Source organism: Hippoglossus hippoglossus, chromosome 1 (assembly GCF_009819705.1).
Source record: "Hippoglossus hippoglossus isolate fHipHip1 chromosome 1, fHipHip1.pri, whole genome shotgun sequence".
NCBI lineage: Eukaryota > Metazoa > Chordata > Actinopteri > Pleuronectiformes > Pleuronectidae > Hippoglossus > Hippoglossus hippoglossus.
Genome location: NC_047151.1, coordinates 5,098,143 through 5,119,415, shown reverse-complemented (window position 1 = coordinate 5,119,415; position 21,273 = coordinate 5,098,143). Strand labels below are relative to the sequence as shown.

Genomic DNA, 21,273 nt, shown 5'->3' with positions numbered 1-21,273 from the left:
GTCTAACATACACGTGTTTTCTGTTTTAGTTTGTGGAACGTGCTGCACAAAGTTGTAGAGAACCACGATGTTATATTTGATACTTTTCTACCAGTTGGTTGGTGTTACTGTGTGTGTGTTCATGTGGTCAGAATAATGGAAACAATGAGTTCCACACCGTGAACGCAACTTGAAGCACCTAACATGATTTTATGATAAACATGCATATAATTTAAATTGTCTGTGTGACCTGATCCTTTTTCTTTTTACATCATCATGTAAATATTGGAAAGAGGTGCCAGGGTGTTGTTGAAACACTAAACACATACATACAAAACGTTGTTTTACAGCGTCCATGCTTCTCCCCCACATTCAGACTTCAGAGCAAATGAAAACATCAAAATCAGAACTTCACAATTTGGGAGAAAGGACCCTCCGAGAACATGAAGGCACAGTGAGACCCAAACACTGGTCTCTGTAGGGAGCCTAGTGCTGATTACGACATCACAAAGCTAGGAACAAACTAACTTTAGGGACCAACTCCTCACCAAGTTTGCTAAGGGCTACATTTGACTTCCTGGCTTCAGTCTCAGTTTGGTTCAGTTTACTATTTTGGTTTGGTTCCTGAGGGGACACAGCACGGTGCTGCACCCTGCTGGTGGTTTGCTCTACAGCATGGTCTCCTAGAATATCACTTCCACAGTATATGATAAGACAGATTTCTGCTTCATTGTGCAAAGTCTTAATTTCAGATAATATACAAAGCTTCTGTGCACATGTGGACAATAGTTTCTGACAAAGGATGAACACCTGTTGAAACAATGATCCACAAGTGGATTTTTATTGTTATGACATTTTGGGATGTTCGCCAGTGTAGACACAAAACATGAGAGCAGGAAACCCAGTCTGAACAGATGACAGCAGATCGAAGCTGGTTAGTACAATTCTGGTTTAAAATAAAAATAAAAAAAGGAGCCTTTACCTTTATCCTCAGACTCAGACTATGAGAATTATTAAAGATCAGGTTAAACAGGCCAGTAAACGTCATTCTGACACGCGAGTGAAATATTGAAGGAGCGGGTTTTTCCAGGTCATGCATGTACTTTGCAATGACAGAAAATGAGTTTTAAAAAATATAATTTTTTTCTACGAAGAGTCTGTTTGTGGAAGATACGAGAGCAGTAAAATGCTAAATCTGTTCGGTCACACAAGTGATCTTTGTCTTTATCCTAGAATATGTTGTAAACAAAAAAATGACTTAAGAGAACAAAAATATCAAAATAATTTACACCATGATAACTAACGAGTCACCTGTTATTTTTATATATTAGAAACTTGGAGAAAAATAATAAATCAGCTCAGGTTGAGTTCTGCTCCGTCTTTGAGTCGGTTATTAATACAAAACATTTGAATTATTAAACTGCATTTTATATACAGTGGCTACATCTGAGGACCAACTGTGTGATGAGCCTCAATCGAAATGCTGCCAGTCTGAACTGAGCCAGGACAAGTCTCTGTCACTGACCCAGGAACACTGCAGCTCAGTGAGGGTAACAGAGGCTACACAACGGTTTCTTTTGTTTGGTTTTAATACAAAATTCCAGAGATATCATACATCACCATCTCAGATTTCCTCTTTCACATTAGATCCCAAATTAGAGGAAAAAGGGGAAGAAAAGAGATTTTTGGAGGGGCGAAAAAAGAGAGAACAGAAGTAGTAAAATAAATTCCAGATGCTCAGGCGCTTTTCTTTTTCCTCGCCTTGTAACATGTTCACTTGTGTCACTGTCGGTTAGCAGGCTTTGATGCTGAACCCTGACCTTTGGAGCCCTCTGAAGTAAGACGCACTGGAGGCTAGTTTCCACGTCGATTTTGTCAGTCTGTTCATGCAGATTAAACCATTTCTACTAGTGACGACAGCAGCAACTCAAGTGACTGCCAGTAGGCCCAGTGGAACCAAATCAACCAGATGTTGAAAAACATCACCCATGATGAGCTTCATTGATCCATTAATGATAGGGAGGTGTCTACGGTATTGCTTAGATCTATCCCACTCTCTCAGAACTACGTACAAAGATAAAGAGTAGCAGTGTATTTGAAATGGAGCACAACCCACGACCTTTAAAGTTTCTCATTTTGTGCTACAAGTTGCTCCGTAATAAACAGACAAAGGATTAGATAATCCTGTGTTGAAGCAGGAACATTGAAGGAAGCACAGTCTGACCAGAAAACTGTTCATGTGAGGACTCTCTCTCTCCATGCTGCAGCCTTCCTTACACACTCCGCTGCTCTGCCACTTGTAGGTCTGTAGTTTACTGGAGCGTCACAGCAGATACAGATACACCTGTGGCCATTTGATGTCCTCTGTGTCTACGTCAGGTCCTCAGTAAGTCCTTCTGCTCAGCCTCCTGCACATCTGTCAGGGATCAGATCCACTTGCCTCAGTCCCTCCTCCCCCAGTGACAGTTGTGCCCTATTTTCATTTAAATGAGCTTTTCTTTTAAAATAAGGGGAACACGGTATGTGATGGAAGTGTGTTGAAGCAGCGCTGAGTCAAACTCGAGTGGTTGCCATCACCGTTACTTAGGAAACCGACAGTCTGTGTCACAGTTTGTCCAACAGTTTGCCATTAACTATTATTTGTTTTTATATTCAGCATTGTTGTCAGCTCAATTAAAAAAGAAAAATGACCAATTCTGTTTTCTCCCTCTCCCCCCCCCCCCCCCCCCCCCCCTTTCCCACAAAATGACACAACCACACAAACTTCCACACACACACACGCTCTCAACAAACACACACATACACTCACACAGTCCTGATTTTCACCATGTGGGAGAGAGCCTAGCCATGCCAGGTCAGAGCCAATTAAGATGAGCCAAAGAGGAACACCCATTTTCAGCTTCCCATGTTTGGCTTTACAAAATGGCTGCCAGTCGACCACAAGGCTCTGTGCTCGGCCCAATTCCTTTTCTCAACCGCTGTTGTTCTGTTGGGCTCACATCTCGTTGGCTATCTCCTCTGTTTCCGTGGAAACATCTCCGTTGGTGATCTTGGTGTTCTCCTCGTATCCAGGGGGCATGAAAGCTAACGTGTAGGGGTAAAGCTTGTTGACACCTCGGCACGGTACTCTTCCACAACGCTCTCTACAGTCGCCTAGGATGCCACTCCGAAGACACTCCAGCGCTTCCGTACAGATCTGAAGGGGGGGAGGAAAGGACAGAACATGAAGAAAAACTAAATATGTATTCAGGGGGCTGATAATCTTAATAGTCCGAGTTTATTTCCTCTTGACCCATCATAAGCAAACATAGACATTTTACATTAAAGGTAAACTTGTAGCTCAAGTTGGTGATTAAAAAATGTCTACACCATTTTAATGACCGAATAATGATCTTGTCATCTAATTCCTCTCCATGAATACTAACCTGTATGGTTCTGTTGTTGAGTGACTCATCTAGTGCAGTGGCCAACTCTGCTGCCTTCATTTCTGTCGCCGAGTCCAGATACACCATCATCTTAGCAGCAGCTGCAGGAAGGAGAGAAGAGTGAGGTCTGAGAGAAAGTGTGTGTAAAAATCCAAGACCAAGTCTAAAAGCTAAATTCCATCAACCACATTTAGAGGCACCAACAATAAGTTTAATGAAAAAGTTCGACAATTTAAAAAAAACAATCAGACACTGTGTTGAGAACAAAAATTAAGATATTTCTAATTGTTTCAGTATATTGTTCACCAAATCAGACATTATGTGTGTTTGTGACTTACCAGCCAGTCGGTGGGGTATGGAGTTGGAGTGCTTGGTGAGGTAGGCCTGGTTGAAGCTCTTAGCGTTTGCTGTCTCCAAACAGCCGGGTGATGATCTCCTGCTTCAGCACCGTCCTGACCCCCTCTGGCAGCTCCTTACTCTCTCCGAGGACTACAGACGTAGGAGGGGATGAAAACAAAGACAGAGAGATGAAAAGAACGGTGGGAGGAACAAGAGGAGGCAGTGAGTAACAAGTTAGAAAAAGTAATGAATAATAAAAAACAATGTTAAAAACTGTTTCCAACAGCAGATTTACTACACATGGTGCAGCTGTGGCACTGTGGTGTTCAACCGCCGTCTTACCTCCTTTAAAGAAGCGTACTAAACACTGGTGTAGCCATGGGTGATCAGGGTCAATTGCCAACGCTCTTTTCACAGACTGAAGCATCAACAGGTATTTTTCTGAAAATAAGGTGAGGGACATATTACCAACACAGTGAAAACTGAAGAAAGACAGTGAAGTGACATTAAAATAAGTGAGTGTGTGCCAACCTTTCCTGAAGTAGATCTCAAAGGCCAGTAGGTGCGTGTCAATTTTGTCTTTCACCAGGTGTTTGAGAGGCATCAGGAACTTAACTGCTTCTTCCAGTGGGTTTTCTACCTGTAATGGTCACGAGGAAAATAATTTTAAATCATGAAACTTTCAACAGGACCTCAACAGATTAAGGGATCATGAGGCTTCTAACACGAACCTTGACCAGTTTGTCAGGAACAAGCTCCTCTTTGGGCCCTCCGATTTCCTCGTCATCATCCTCCTTCTTCTTCTTCTGGTTCTTTAGCAACTTCTCCTTCTCTGCATTCTTCTTCTCCTCCTCCAGCTGGGCCTTCTTCTGGGCTCGCCGCTGCTTGTTCCTGAGCTTCTTCAGCTCTTTGTCTGAAAGGTTCGCTGGAGACAAGAAAGAACAGGGTTAATGCTTTTCTTTGTCCAGCAGAGCATTCAACACAGCATGGAACTGATCAAACAGTTCAGGTCATGTACTAATGTGAATCCAAATTTGACTATGGTTGTGTTCCGAAATCCGGTGCAGTTTCCTACTGGACCAAGTCACAATGCAGATTTTGTTGCCTGAGCCATGTACTGAAATAGTTTCCCTGCTCACAGGAAACAAACATAACCACGCGTATCTAGTTAACATTAAACTTTACACTGGTGGCAACACATGCTCTTCAAAGCCCTGGCAGCCTGTAACATTTGTGGAAAAGGGTTAATAACAAAATAATTGGGAATAGAACGGGAGAGTTTGCTGACTTTCCTTCTGTGAATAAGTTTTAATATTTAGTTTTGCGATACAAATACACTTGCCCCCCCCGAGAGACAGGTGCAATCCAGCAGGATTTACAAATCATTTCTTGGCTCAACATCATGATGGCTGTCAGCCATCAGCACAACCCTGACTGAAACTGCAATTTAGTGTTAGATTTATGTAGTTCGATTAGATTTAATATATTATGCGATTTCAATTTGTTAAAAGTATTGCAGTTATTTAAATTCGAATACTTTAATAAAGTATACTTAACACTTAATGTTAAATATCACTTTCCGATTAGCCACATACGTCTTTAGTGTAGGATGACTTTACAGCCTACACAAAGGACATATCTCCTGACCTCTGTCCTCTCACCAGATTCGGCCTGCAGCTCCTTGCTGTCGTCAGTCAGGGGGTTGTCGTGGAGGCTCAGGTAGATCTGGATGGCAGAGATGGCTGCCTTGTAGTAGAAGGGATGCATCCGGAGCACGTCCTCTAGCTTCAGCAAATCCACGTAGGAGCGGAGCGTCATCTTCCTCATGCAGTAGGTGTGGAAATCAAACTGGTCGTCTGTGATCTCCACAAAATGCTGGTGAGATTGGAGGGAGGAAATTTGTAAAACATACGGGATATAACCAGCACATAAAAAACTTAACATGAGTGGTTAAGGACTCTTGTTGCAACATGTGTAATTACAGGCGCATCTAAAAAAATAAAATAAAATCAGAATAGCATGAAAATGTTTCTTTAAAAAAAAAAAGTTATATTTTTCTTCTGTCAGTTGAGGAAAGTGTAAATATTTCTTTGATATTAGCTCATAGAAGCTTAAGATAGCAGAATAATAACATTGACTGTTGGAGCTATTTACTGTTTTCTTAAGTGTTTAATAGTTAAACATTTGTTTATTTAGTTTTTGTTTTGTATAATATAACTAGTTAGATGATGCCTTTAAAATAATAAAAACTAATATTGTTTATCATTTAGATTAGAAAAATAAAAACTGGCAGTGTCTCAGGGCTAAAGTTTACATATCATTTAGCTGACGCTTTCATCCAAAGCGACTTCCAATAAGTGCATTAAACCATGAGGGTACAAACCCAGAACAGCAAGAATCATGTAAATACAGTAAAGTGCTAAATGTAAGTGCTATATATAAGTGCAATTAACTTTTCTATTAAATAATATTTTTTTCTCATCATAAGAGTGGACGATGGTTATTAAACATCATCTTCTTAACCAAGGTGTAGTTGGAAGAAATGGGTTTTTAGTCTGCGGCGGAAGATGTGTAGACTTTCTGCTGTCCTGATGTCCATGGGTAGCTCGTTTTACCATTTTGGAGCCAGGACAGCAAACAGTCGTGATTTTGTTGAGTGGGTAGCTCGCACTGAGGGAGCAACAAGCCGATTGGCCATGCAGAGCGGAGTGGACGGGCCATGGTGTAAGGTTTGACCATGTCCTGGATGTAGACTGGGCCCGATCAGTTTCGCAGCACGGTACGCAAGTACTAGTGTCTTGAAGTGGAAACGGGCAGCCACTGGTAACCAGTGATTGGAGCGGAGGGGCGGTGTAGTGTGAGTGAACTTAGGGTTGAAGACTAGTCGAGCTGCTGATAAGCTGCAGGTTTGGATGGCTCTAGCAGGTAGACCAGCCAGGAGGGAGATGAAGTAGTCTGGGCGTGAGATGACAAGAGCCTGGACCAGAATCTGTGCCGCCTTCTGAGTGAGAAGGGGGCATATTCCCCTGATGCTGTGCAGCATGTATCTGAATGATCTGGTTGTTGCAGCTATGTTGGCAGTAAGGGGGAGTTGACTGGTGATAGTCAGGTCATGGGTGGGAGAGCCCTCGCCCTGGAAGGAAAAGTAGCTCGGTCTTGTCAAGGTTGATTTTTATGTGGTGTGCGGACATCCACTGAGAGATGTCAGTCAGACAGGCAGAGATTCGTGCTGCTATCTGTGTTTCAGACTGGGGAAAAGAGAGAATTAGTTGGGTGTCATCTGCGTAGCTGTGGTAGGGAAATCTGTTTGAGTGAATAACAGAGCCGAGAGAGTTGGGCCCAATCCCATTTCACCCCTTCTCCCTACCCCTCCCCCTTGTTTTTGAGGGTTATCTTAACCCTTGAAACGGAGTCACCAACAGCTTTAGTTATGCTTGTGCGACAAATAAGGGTGAGCGATATTAGGAAAACATGCGATAACGTTGTTTAATATCGCGATGACGATATGACAGAGACCACCAACAGCTCCACAGCCCGTCCGCAGCACCAGCAAGTCCGGGGCAGACACCAGGGAGCCATGCTGAATGCGCTGCTCTGAAGAAAGATTTAAGTCATCAATAAAAGAATCGATCATCTGTTACTTCCCTCAGGTTCTGTGATCATAAATAAGTTTCATAATTCTTTAATATAATCAACCGCTCATATTGATGAATCTGACCCGGGACCAACCTGATCACTAGAAGTTTCCACAGTAGAATTTAGTCGGAGGAGGCGGAGCGAGATTTGACCGAGCGACTGTTTTCTCTTCTTATGATCTTCTTCCGACAATGATTCACTGACGGACAAACCCGTCAATGATCTGAATGTCTTTCATTTATCATTTAGGGTAGCAGGCCTCCATCTGATCGGCCAAATTCATTGACATGCAGAGTGTGAACGCGTGGCGCATGGATCATCATTATCTCGATAACGTGAGCTCACACATCGTTAAAACAACAATTACTATATTATCGTAGATGATATATATCGCACAACCCTAGCGACGTAACTGCTCCATACGAACCTTCTTTCGAAAAAGATATAAAACAACTTACAGCAAATTACGTTCAGGCCAAGGACGAGTGTGAGTAAAATCGCTGCAGTGAACGTGACTGCCATCAGAAAAATAATACAAAATAAAGAAAAACTATTCACTTTCAAACTTCTATTTCCAAATAATATCCCAGAGTGGAGGTTAGGATCCCACTGATGTATGTAGTGATCGGTCCGATTGCTCTAAATATATAAATACTCTGGTGAAACTGGTGCGTAATGCTGCGTGATGGATGCACGCGAATGGAAGGATGAGGAGGAAACGAGGGTTCAGCGATCATAAAGATTTTTTATCCCATGATGATGATGATTATCAGCTGATATAGATTCTATAGATCTGTGATCTTTGTGCGGAACTGAGTCCAGTATTAGATCGACAGACAGAACCGAACCATGCCAGTACAAACACAAGCATATGAAATAATAATGACATCACCGCTGTCCCATTAAATCGCTCTTCACCTCCAACTTACTAACAAACACATTGATGTCAGTGTCAGAGAGTTTCGCTTCCTTTTCTCATCGCTTGATGCCGTGACTATCATGATTCACCATGGAAAGCCATTGGTCAGCAGCATAATTTAATATTCATGAGGTGCTTTGCATAGATCATTTATGGTTGAATGTGGGCGTGTAGAGGACGGGGCATGAGGCAGATCCAAGTACGAACGTTTCCATGTGGACTGTGATATATATAATGAACATTGCGTTCAGGTGTGTGTGCGCACAGTTTTATAAATCTGATTTTTTTTTGTGCGCACGTACACTATTTGTATGAATCCCACGCACTGTTTTATAAATGAGGCCCCTGGTGGTTCACTGTGCCAAACGCAGCAGAAAGGTCCAGAAGGATGACCACAGAGGAGAGAGAGCACTGCCTGTAATTTAATACTTTGCAGCCAATTTATGGGGTTATCCCTAACCCAACTTCCTTGATTTTGACTTAAGACTTTTTAAAGGAGCAGCGGGAACCCTTGTATCTCTTGGTCTACTTCAGTAGACGCAACCAAAATCATGGGTCCAAACCACATCACAATGATGGAGTAATTTTTGCTAAACGAGCCCCAACCAAGTATTGAGTGCATAAATGAACATAATTTTCAGAAGTTGGACATTTAGGTATTGTAAATCCTTTGATTATTCTTAAGAAATATTTGAATATTTGGAGAAACTACATTTTTGATTTTCATAAGCTCAAAGCGGTAATGATCAAAATGAAAAAAAGGCAATGTGTGCAATGAATCTAGAATATACATTAGATTAAAATAAACTTTTTTACGATATGGAAATTCTTTGAGTGCGCAGGAAGACTAGATTATGATGACAGATGGGAAGGACTCACCCTTTCGATCTCGTGGCACTTCTTGAGAGCCTCCCCAAACTTGTTCATACCCTTGTAGGCGAGTGCACACTCCGTCTGGAACCACATACACTGCATCTCATTCAGATTCTCCACCGCTGATGCTCCCTCCTAGATAAAGTGAAAACAAAAACACATCGATGAGCACAGCAAATGACATTTAAATTATTATATCAACTAATTATTTTGACATTTATAACCAAGCCATTATTATCTTTCATGTGTAGAGTTCTGTTGATAATCATGACCAGACTTGCTCAGGTTCACAATGATTGATGTTATTTGCAGACACAGCTTCTTATTTCAGAACATACTCTAGTTATAGATTTTAAAAAGGGAAAGTTCAACGTGTTTGAGTCCATAAAGACACTTAAGGAGTCTAAGGGGTAAACAATGTTGTAGCCAAGGTGACCCCTTCTTCAGACATAATAAAACATAGCATGCCTCACGTCTGAAGAAGGGGTCACTTTGGCTGCAACACTGTTTACCCCAAATACTTCTGAAGTGTTTTGTGGACTCAAACACTTCACCCACTCCTCAATCGGCATAGTGGTGAGTAGATGAGTGAATTTTCATTGAACTATCTCTTTATTGAGAATATAACAGATCTTTTTGAAAAACACAAGTTTTTGTTGTATATCACAACATAGCTTGGTACCATAACTCTACCTAAAACCATGTTACAATGAATTCATTATAATTTAAAGAAGAAAGAAAACAACATTCTTTTGTGGTACTTTAAGCTGGAGCAGATTGTAGTGGATACTTTTCTTACAGGGGAATTGTGTGAAGCTTAAAACAGTCCCTATAATCCAGTATTCATTTGTTTTTTAACCAACTCAGCTCAGCCTACAGTTCCTTTAGTAAACAAACACCCACACAGGAAACAGAGACGCCATTTGTACTTCAGACACACTATATGAAACTGAAGCTCTTTTTAACCTGGGGTCTTGATGTGATTGTAATAGTATATAATGTAAATGAGTTGCTCTGTTAATACAGAAGTCATTTTGTGTGTACACCTGTTTAAATCATAGCCTCATTAATGTTTCTAGGACAGTGTACCATGAGACTCAAGGTTTCCTTTTAACGTGTAACTTTTGTTTTCAGACGTTTTGCTTGGCTCGTCAGCTGTTAGTGTGTACTTTTGTGTAGTTTTTCTCACCCGTGTGAACTTGGAACACATTTCCTCAGCCTCTTTGATCATGCCAGCTTTCAGCATGTACTTGGCACACTTGGAGTTGATGAATCTGTCAGCGGTGTCCAGAGCCTGGGCCTCATCCATCCACTGAGCGGCCTCTCTAATGTTGCCAGCATGCTGTGGGAGGGAAAAGGTCACCACAACAGTTGTGACTCAAGCCAGAAGCCAAGAACGTTTCTCAGTTACAAATGCAACAGTAAACAAACACACAAATATGCAGGATGTGTTACCTTGTAAATCTTGGCTTTGATAAGGAAGAGTTCGATGAGCGTCGGCGTGCTCTCGATGGCTGCGTTGATGTATTCTAAAGACAGTGTCTGCTGACCAATCATGTCATAGTGCTGTGCAAGGAAGTACTGCACCCAGAGCAAAGTGGTTGGTGGCTCCTCCTTTCCATCATCTGCAACAGTGCAAACAGATTCTCTAAGTTTGTCTTTACCTTGTAAACAAAAGACTACAACAGCTAAAAGTGTGTTCAGGAATTTCAAATATGCACATTACAATACATATACACTGAATATCATTGGTTCATCATTGGTATTTTTATGTTTTCTCACCGTTCACACTGAACATTCTACAGCTTTTTAATGTGGTTTCAAAGCTGACAACCAACTCCTCTATTATTGACACCTGCAAAGAGAAAGATGACAAAGTTAAGATACCTCAGCTGCAGTGGAAGAATGCATCATATCTGTTAAACTAGTATCTGTTCCTCCCTTCCTTCAGCGCATTTTATAAGATGGCTTTATGTGAAGGGCACACCTTTTCTTTGTCTTTGTACAGTGATTTGAGTGTGGTGAAGACGGGCGGACAGCCTTTGCTGAAGTTCATCCTCAGATACCTGTCCAGACACTCTCTGAACTTCTCTCCTGCAGACAAACAGGGTGAGCGGGAGAGGACCCGTAATTTAGGGTTAATTTCTGAACACATGGTGTGAAATTTTAACTGAGGTTTAGCTAACAGAGATGTATTATTAGTCACACCAGCAAGAAAGTTTAGGGGCAGCCGGCGAGGAACCAGTCCTTTCGGAAACTTCTCCCAGGCATCCTCATAGATCTTTTGTCGTTCCTCTACGCTGCCTGAAAAAACATGAAAATTCAGCTTAGTGTCGACAGTTGTGCCTTTTTTATATAAAAGGACATTTCAATTGTCAGTGAGGAAAAGGTGATTTGAAAAAGAGAAATGTATCATACCTGGTTTCAAAGCATTCTCCAGGCCTCTGTAATAGGCCCAGTTTTCTGGGTTCCTCTCCTGCAGTCGACGGTAAACTTCTGTTGCTTCTTCCAGACGCCCCAACTTCAACAGCACCTCACCTACAGAAGCAAGAGAAGAGCTCTAGTGTCACAGCACACTTGTTAGAAGATGCTCACATTCACCTGTTGGAACTAAAATTAACCAACTGAAACCGTAAAAGATTTGGCCAACCTCACCTCAGTGTCACCACTCTACTAGTGTAAACTGGTGCAGAGCAAAAGGTAAATACATCTCACACCATGTACAAAAGGTAACATTAAGCCATTTACTTTAGCTTAACAAGGTCCAGTGTGTAAGATTTAGGGGTAGATGAAATATAACATTCATCATTATGTGTATAATCACCTGAAACTAGGAGTCGACCTGGTTTTGGTACCTTGAAATCAGCCCTTTATATCTACGTCAGGATCTGGTCCACTTACCTACAGTAGCCCAGAATGGACAAACCAAACAAGAAGGCCTTTCACATGTTTACGTTACCTGAAGGTCACAGCAGGTTCCCCTCCATGCCGGAAGGGGAGGTTGAGGCGGGGGTATTCAGTTGATTGTATCTAAACCTTACACACTGGACTTTAAATTATATTCAAGGATCTTTTAAAAGGGTGAACACATTTATACCGGAGTAACTATAGTTTCTTTGGTCTATGTGATTAAAAATTACAAATAAGGAGCATAACAGATTCTGGCTTTAATGGAGTGCATGTGAAGCACAGCGACCCACCTCGTGTCTCCTCCACTGCCAGTTTGTCGCAGATCTGCTTCTCATAGTTGGACAGATGCTCGAGTGCCTCCTTGTACAGACCAGCTTCCCTCAGCACCTGGTTCTGGTACAGCAGCAGCTCGCTGTACTCGTAGTCCACTTTGTCTGGAGACGTCTGGACAGACAACATGAAAGAGTAAACAGAGTTACGTTTTTTTTGTTGGCTTTGTTTATCAGGTAACATAATGGCTGTGTGTCATGCAGATATAGGAGAGAGAAAGGGATAGAGGGAGGATAGAGCTACAGCTAATCCAAAGAATATAAGGAAATACTGAAAGGGCGAAGACCCGCATGAGCATCGGAGAGGTGTTTCAATTGTAGAGAGACCATCAAGAGCTGAAAGGGATAAAGAGGTTGCTCTCATTTTCCCATTTGCTTATATCTGTGCTGGCTAATTCCAACTTGTTGAGATCACTGGTTCACCGTGGCAATACTTGTGCATGAATGTGGGAGGTGGAGTCATGAAGGGAGGGGTGTACCTGTTTTGGTCTTGAGTTCATTTTCTGTATGTAAGGTTTTTTCCTAGATAAATTAATCCTCCACGCAGTTGACATAACTGATCATTAAAATACATTGAGAGATGTTGGTCAGATTATTACTGTGTTGGTATGAAGGATGTTTTTATAAAGGGATGATGACTTAGATAATAGACCGTGGTGACTTCTTGATAGAAGTGATCAGAGTGCTTATAAAGCCCAAATTATTAAATTGCCATTAGAATAATATAAAGGGCTGAATGACTGACAGTGGCGTCAGAGTGGTTGACACTGTGTATGAGACAAACTGAGAAATTACTGGAGCTACTGGGTATTTTTTCTGTTCAGTAAATTCTGCATAATTCTTCTGAGAATATGTGCATTTGCCTTGTCACACCAGCTTGTTGTATTACGCAGATGTGACAGAGGCAGGAAGCAGACTGGTCTTATCAGGGTCACACTAGAGAAAGAGACAGAGTGAGCCAGAGCTCTGCTGTGGTTGAGAGCGATGCACACCCATATTTAAGAGGAAACCTGACTGGCCACAAAGCACTGTAACTGATGCATCGATCAGATAGTCAGACACCTACGACACAACAAGAAATGTGAACAGTTCTGTTACTCATTTTACACTGCAGTGTCTGCAGTATACTCCATATTCATGGCCCTTTGTTAAACCAGTTTTTCAGTTCTGACACAACATGAAGGATGAAAAGGATATTGACTCTCTCTAAGTGCTAAACCTTGATTGTGTCTAACCTGTTGTGTTTTCCTGAACTCCTCAATAATCTTTGCAGCCATCTCGTAGTCTTCCAGGAGGTGATAGGCGATGGCATAGCCAATCCAGGAAGCCCGCTGGGCTGGACGCAGCTGCAACAGCTGGTACCGTGTCTCCTAAAGAAAGAATGAAGACAGAGTTTTAGTTTAGCCATGTTGAACATCAGAAACTACTAGGGCTGCCCCAAATGCCTCAAAGCTTCAACTGTTACCATGGTCACTGTCTTCCAAATCAGTATTTGAAGGTTGTAATTGTATTTATTATTGTTACCTCTGCCAAGTAGGTTATGTTTTCACCCCTGTCCATTTATTTGTTGGTTTGTTTGATGCAATCATGAATGTACGCAAAAAGTACTGGATGGATTCCCATTAAACTTGGAAGGATGTGATAACTGTGGAGAAAGGGGTGTTTTGATGGATATTGACTTAAAGAAAATCAGGCACATATCTATGAGTGTGTTGGTGCAGCTTGACTGAATTTAAGGGGACTGTTGGAGGAGGTATGTGCTCTTTTGAGTGGCATTCTAGTTTGAATAGCCCATGATAGCCCAATAAGAAATAGTATTCCAATATTCTGCATCATTATTAATCATCATTTATTCTCACAAAAGGAAATTTTTGATATAGTAATAGTTGTGTGTAACAGTGCTATCTAGTGTTACCAGCGCGAGTACATGCGACATGCTCATAAATTACGACAAGATAAGCAAGATGTGAAGTCCCAGTTTTGTTAAGATGATCCCCAAAAAGTCGAGTGCCAGATGTACAGAAGGAAACTGATCTACTGCAACACCCCCACCCCACAGTCCTGCTGCAATGTTGTGAGAAATGATTAAACTTCACTCCTGTCCTGTCTGTGTAACCCCTCTCTGATATGTAGCCTAACGGACTGAAAACGTGTAGCGGGGCAGACAAACAGGGAAAAGTGGGACGACGGTTGGCAGCGCAAGGTTTTGCTGATTCATGGTATTGACACCAGAATATTGCAAGTCTAATACAGTGTGACTCAGAGCCCCTCCCTTCTCCCTCTCTCATCCATATCTTTAATCCTTTCAACCAGACTTTCATGTTGCCGTTTCCCACCTCACACTAAATAAACATCTAAATCACAGGCCGTGTCCCATGAGAGCTGTTCTAAATTGTGATGACTGACTGAAACCTGATATCTGCATCCTTTCCAAATCAGAGCCATACTGTGCCTTGCACCAGTCACAGCGACCGATGGGAATGTGTGAATTCAGGAAAGTTCTTCAGCCACAGTCTGTTTTGTTCTTGTATTAAAAAGAAAAGTTGCCATATTTGTAAAATCTTCTTTTCACAGTTGGGTTTTAGAATCTAGAGGTGTCCCTCTGTGGCTGACAATGTGCTGTTGCCTTTCATTTGCTTTATAGCAACATAAAGGATACCACAGATGTATTGACCATCCAAATCCAACACTTTCATTCAGAGACCCTCATTCAGTGCTCACCCTGTAGCCCTCCAGGTCTCGCATCTGGATCTGAAGCAGAGACAGGTCTCGCAGGATCTGCAGGTTGTCCTTGTCCCACTTCAGAGCGTTGCGGTAACACTTGATGGCCTCATCGTACTTCTTATCCGAGCGCTGCAGTAGGCCATAAACGTGCCAGCCTGGGACAGGAAGTTAAGGAACATAACACACACACAAAGACAGTCCATACAATCTGATGTTATCAAACTAATATTAGAAGGGAGGTCATGTTTGGGTTGGTCCAATTTCAATAAAGTTGTGTCAACACATGCTCACTGTTGCTTGTGTATTGATCCCAAAGAGAAAATTAAGTCCAGGATCAACAATGACGATTCTTTAGAAACTACAACTCATTCTTCGAACAAACAATTTAATTAGGTTTAATAAACTGCTGAACTACACCCCCACAGTGTTACTAAGCGTATATATACATTAAAGATTGTGGACACAGCTAACAGATTTTTATTTAACTTTATCTTCAACATAATAGAAAATTGAGGCAGGGTGAGACATGAGAAAATGATAAGCGAATGATAAAGCTATCATTCAATTACACTGACCGATTACAGAGACAAACTAATGGACTTCTATCATACCGGTAGTTTCAAATTTAAAAAAATGCAGTGGCCAATCGTTAAATTATTTGAATAAATTAGTGGACCAAATAGTCATTGTTGATTTTAGATGGTTCCCAAATTCAGTAATGACCATGAAAAAAAAAAAGAGCCACTGATTAGATATGACCAAAAACAAATTAATTCTAATGTTACAACTATACATGACAGACTCAGCAGTGTGTCTGCTCAGAAATACTATAGGTTGACTTTAGACAGAGCTCGGGGAGCTGGCATTATTGACTGGAAATGTGTACAGATGTCTCTCTGGCCTGGGAGTAAGAGAGAGACAGAAGAAGAGCAGAAGAGGGAGAATATGATTGTGCTGCACGGAGACAAGAGCTCCTCTACAATGTGCAGCAGCTCAAGGTCCTGTGGAATCTATTACACACACGTTCACCAATTTTACAAAAAGACGCTGCAGAAAATTCGAAGAACAACTTCTACAACTTAGAGCATATCTCCTTCACCAACACACATGATCCGTCTCTGTGCAAGGATACAGACGTGGCTCCGGAGGTCATTGCGCAGGCCTCTTCTCACCAGGTCGTAGGCCTCTTCCTTCTTCCCCAGACAGTTAAGGGTCAAGCCCTTCATTGCCAGGGTCTCTGAAAAAGAAGACACAGGAACACAAAACACTTAGGGATACAGAGAATGAAAAGAACACATTTTCTATACATCCAAACTTCTGCTGCTTACCTCCATGCTCTGCGAACTTGGGGTTGGACAGGATTTGTTTGCAGAACTTGAGCCCGTTTCGGTACTGTTTGTGTTCGTAACATCGCTGTCAAAGGGAAGGAGAGACAAATAATATTAGTCCAAGAGAGAGGGATGATTCAGAGAGAACAAAGTGTAACACTCATGTTGGCGTTCACAGCATTGTCCTGACTTATACCAACAAGCTCACTTCAGCAGGATCCACTTGATTACTCTACTGTACATGACAGAAATTGAGAAAATGACGCAGGCCTTTATTCCACATTTTGAGATCCACGCTGGTGGAACACAGGGAAGGGCCTCAAGGCAAGAAGTTCAAATTCAAACTAAAACTTGTATAGGGAAATTAAATGACCTTAAAAAACAAAAACACAAGTCACGACTTTAAAGTTCTGATCACAAACTCAGATTAGAAGAACGTTAGCTGAAGTCTCCCAAATCTTACTGCACAAAAGCAACAAACTAGAAATATACTCAGAGATTCTGCATGTAGTCTTACATAATCAATATGGGCATCATTGTTAAAATGTGTAAATATCAAGTTCTAACTTTATTGAATTACAAAATGATGAATGCCACAGTAAAAAGGAGACCTGATAAGTATATTGTATGGGCAAGTGGGTTGCAGCAATTGAGGAAAGTGTAAAAAATCGTTCATACATTAACATTAAGCTAAAACTTTGATGCAATGCTGTGACCGTGACCTTTGACAGACCCTTCACTCAAATCAACTTGTCGTGTTTAATCCAAACTAGATTAAAACTGCCTGAGTTATCACTGTGACAGACCAATACTACAGACAGACTATTCATACAAATATTAAATATGCTTTTCACATAACCAAGATTAATGTTGAAACATTCTTATCAGGATAAAAGACAAAATATTAGACTACCTCAGAGATCAAAGCTTAAGGGATTACCGGCATTTTGTCCTAAAGTTATATTTAGGTATGCACAGTAAATAGTACATAAACACCACCATCACTCTTTATAAGCTGATGACCGACAGCCATGGGAGATAGTGTGTGTGTGAGAGTGAGAGAGAGAGCGGGTTATGGTGGCAGATGGCCTTCCCTTGTGCCACCACTGACTTCACTAATGGTGAAAAAAGATGATGTCAACTTAACATGCGGGAGCCAAGGTCGCTTATGAAATTACAAGTAATTCACTGCTGAGCCAAGTGAAGGATCAAACCATTCACTGAGACATAGGGCTGGAGGACACAGGAAACATGTCCTACGTCCTGTCAGTTCGTTCATGTACATGTACATAAAGCACTCTAAGTAAAGTGTACATATGAAGGACAATGTGCAGCAAAATTGTGCATGCTGGCGCAAAACAGTTGCATGTGTTAGATGACCATCTGCTCAGTGGTGTAAGGAGCTAATGGATACACACTAAGAGACACACAACCAGCTATATCTGTATCAATGGGACAACCTTCTGATTTATGAACAGCCATTTCGTTCCAGACGCAGAATCTAAACTAGAAGGAATTATAACAAACTACAACACGACAAAGTAGTTTGTGAACGTGTGTAAATATTTGCTCCAGGGCATCACATCATTACCCTGATTTATTCTATGATCTACACATTGACAAGCAGGAACAATGCCTCAGCTTTGCATTAAGTCTTGAGTAATAAATCTTCTTTCCTCTATGGAAAAGCAAAGAAAACCACTGTAAAGGAAGGTGTGAATTTTCTTCACTGCAAATCCCACAGAGAAAAGATAGCATTAACCAGAGTCTTGTAATGTGCATTGTAGCATTAACAGTCAAACCACTGAACAAGAACTGTATATGCTGATAACACTTGAAAAACTAAACTTCAAAATCTATAATTCGCATTCAACATTTCAAGTTTTTAGACTTTGAGCAAGAAGTCGTGCATGCATTATGCAAGTATACTGATGCTACTACAGACACAAATACTGCACCCTACATTTCATGTAAATTTAGCAACATTAACACCACCAGCTGTGCTTATCCAGCATGTTCTCTGCCTCACCCAAAATAACTCAGCCCCCTGAGTTACAGAGAGTGTGTCAGAGCGGCGGCTCTAAGCCACCGGGCTCGCTGCAACAAGCGACAGGGTCAAACATTCAGGGAAACATATCAAATCTTTTTCTAAAGTGCTGATGCCACATTTACGACATGTTAGAAAGGAAGGCAATGATGAGGAAAACTGTTGTGGTTGGGTTTCAGCTAAATTGAGGCATTCGTGATCGCAGGTGTTTCAGGCCCATGTTATGCAGAACAAAATATTTAAGCTATCCGAAACCCAAGCCTACGCATAATACATGTAGATAGTCTAGGAAAAAACACTTCAAACCACAGTTAGACTCATTTCCATTCTGTTACTCCTGTCCCCCAACATGTTGAGCACCAGCAACTCTTTGAGTCAGGATTTCATAATTCTTCAAAGTTATCCCTGCAGCAATATTTTTGTCTTACGTCTACATGACTGCAGTGAACTTCAGGATTGTGTCCACTTGTAACACCGTTTTATCATTTGATGATATAACTGAGGGAGAGATTAGGAGAGCTCGATTTGACAACTTTAGCAAGAATGTGATGTTTATGAAAATTGCTCTTTTAATGAAATGAATGGAGCAAGGCCCAACTTTAGCTTGGGCTAAAACTGAGGAAAAAAGTGTCTCCCCTTTCCCTGAAAGAACTAAATTTAAACTCTTCCAACTCCACTGCCATGCGGAGGTTGGACAACTGCCAGCTTCTAATAATGCATTTGGGCACCCGGTCTGGGAAAGCAAAAAAATAAAAGAGGGGTGTGGTCACATCCAAACTCCAGCCTGTTTCAAGTCTCATATCACCTTCCCGCTGCAGAGAGGTTCATGGCAGGGATTTTATTTTGGGCATCGTCATTCACACAACAATAACCTCAACCAGATGCAAATATTTCAGACTCCTTAAGTACAGACAAGACCAGACAAGATCAAGTGTTTCTGGTGATTTTTTAGGACAAAGATTACATCATGAAACTTTTAAATATCTACACCCTGTCTGCACTGTTGAATGATGCAAAAGTTTTTCGCCTTAATTCACCAATGTAGTGTTCTGTGATGTTAGAACAAAATCAGAACTATGTTCTACTGGAAATATACAATAATTTAAGTTTTATTTATGGATAAACTGTAAAAGTGGAGTGTGAAATCTGTAAAAACACACAGTGAGTCCTGATAACAGTTCAGGGAAAGGCAGTGCCTGTTGAGGTATGCAGCAAATACAGAGCAACTTCTCAAGATCATGTAGAAGTCACAGGTCTGTTTTCCCTGCTACAGGTAGAGCAGATGAAAGCCAGTCCTCTGCCAGTGGGCTGATAAACATCCACTAACACCCAGCAGAGCTCCTGACATTCAAGATTACTTCAAAATCAAATATTTATCTGAACCAGTTAGTGACAATGAGCTGATCTTTGTCCAAATCCCACATTGTGCAGTTCCTAGAAAGTGCTCGACAGGAGATACATGCAGAAATGTTTATCAACACACATCAACAACCATGCCCATGTCAGCAGGAGAGGGAGACTTGTTTCAATGCAGTTGAAACTACGCTGAGTTCACGGACAGCTCGCCTTCCGTCCCACTGTAAAAACATGCGAGCGACATTTAAACCAACCTTAGACATTCACTCTTTCCTTTGACCTACATTAAACTGTGTGCAGGCTGCAGACAGACAGCGGGGCGACACAGGGACTCACATGGGAGAGATGGATGGATGATGGGTGGGTTGCTAGCTGCCAGAGCAGAGCAGGCCTGAAGCACATCAGATTTGCTGACACAGTCACACCGGTGCTTCCCCAACTACCCCTGGTTTCCACACATGCTCTGGCAGTTTAACTTAATCCCACCCGGACCGGGGGCGGTGGTGTGAGCAGGCCGAGGTCCCACTCTCACAGATTAACACTGGCAGTGACCTAAAGTCTGCTAGACCTGAGATGTGTGTGCGGCTAGCGTTAGCCGATTAGCTAACGTCAAATGGCCAGTCTGTGAGCTCGGATTGCAGGTTAACATAGACCAAGTGTAGCACATAACAAACGTGCAGCTACACACAGCTAAATGCACATGCTTAGCATTCAGCTAACAGCAAAGCGAGTACCACAACATTAACAATAACAAACAGCGAGGGACGCTGACAAAACACCAAACACGAATGTTGCACTAGCTAGCTTGTTAGCCATCGTGGGAGCTAGCGTTACCGCTAAGTTGTGTTAGACAAGCGGTGAGGCCCGTCTCAGCCAACTAGCCGGGTCTGGTTGTTTAAACCAGGACTAATGTTTTATTACAGCAGGGAAATTAAAACACAGTCAGAATAACAACAGTAAGTCAACAACCACTGCAGCTGGACGTTACAGTGACAGTGCATATCAGGGCCGGGCTAGCTAACTCATTCAATGATGCCATTTCGCTAGCCAACCGAGGCTAATGCTAACGCCGGACAGCTACACCGACACTGAGCGAAACACCGACGGACCTCTCGGCTCGCCGCCCGCTCGCAGTGAGCGGAGCTGCGGTTCCGCGGCTCCTCGGCGGCCCACTCACCAGAATCCTCTTGAAGAGAGCGTTCTCTTTCGGCGGCAGAGTAACTGTCGGCATCGTTGCGGTTGGGATCCGTTTCCCCCTCGACCTCAGCACATGTAGCTAAAGTTAGCCCGGGTAGTCCAGACGAGTCGAGCTGAGTGGTGGCCCTGGATCGCCTGATTCCGCCTGGTTCAGCCGCTCGATTGCTCCGTTTTCTCGGCGCACTCAACTTCCTCCTCACGTGGGGGTGGA

At 42.1% G+C, this 21,273-nt stretch overlaps 1 protein-coding gene across 1 annotated transcript; it reads right to left on the bottom strand.

The window, feature by feature from the left end:
- Window positions 1-804: 804 nt before the first annotated feature.
- naa15b (N-alpha-acetyltransferase 15, NatA auxiliary subunit b) lies at window positions 805-21,273 on the bottom strand. The gene is given in 21 exon segments (XM_034588099.1): window positions 805-3,175; window positions 3,405-3,502; window positions 3,743-3,809; window positions 3,811-3,893; window positions 4,086-4,184; window positions 4,275-4,383; window positions 4,475-4,668; window positions 5,405-5,618; window positions 9,178-9,306; window positions 10,361-10,513; window positions 10,627-10,796; window positions 10,954-11,026; window positions 11,159-11,265; window positions 11,380-11,475; window positions 11,590-11,709; window positions 12,372-12,525; window positions 13,646-13,780; window positions 15,132-15,289; window positions 16,267-16,371; window positions 16,463-16,547; window positions 21,043-21,273. Coding segments are annotated over 21 exon segments (2,604 nt in total). The 5' UTR covers window positions 21,097-21,273; the 3' UTR covers window positions 805-2,974.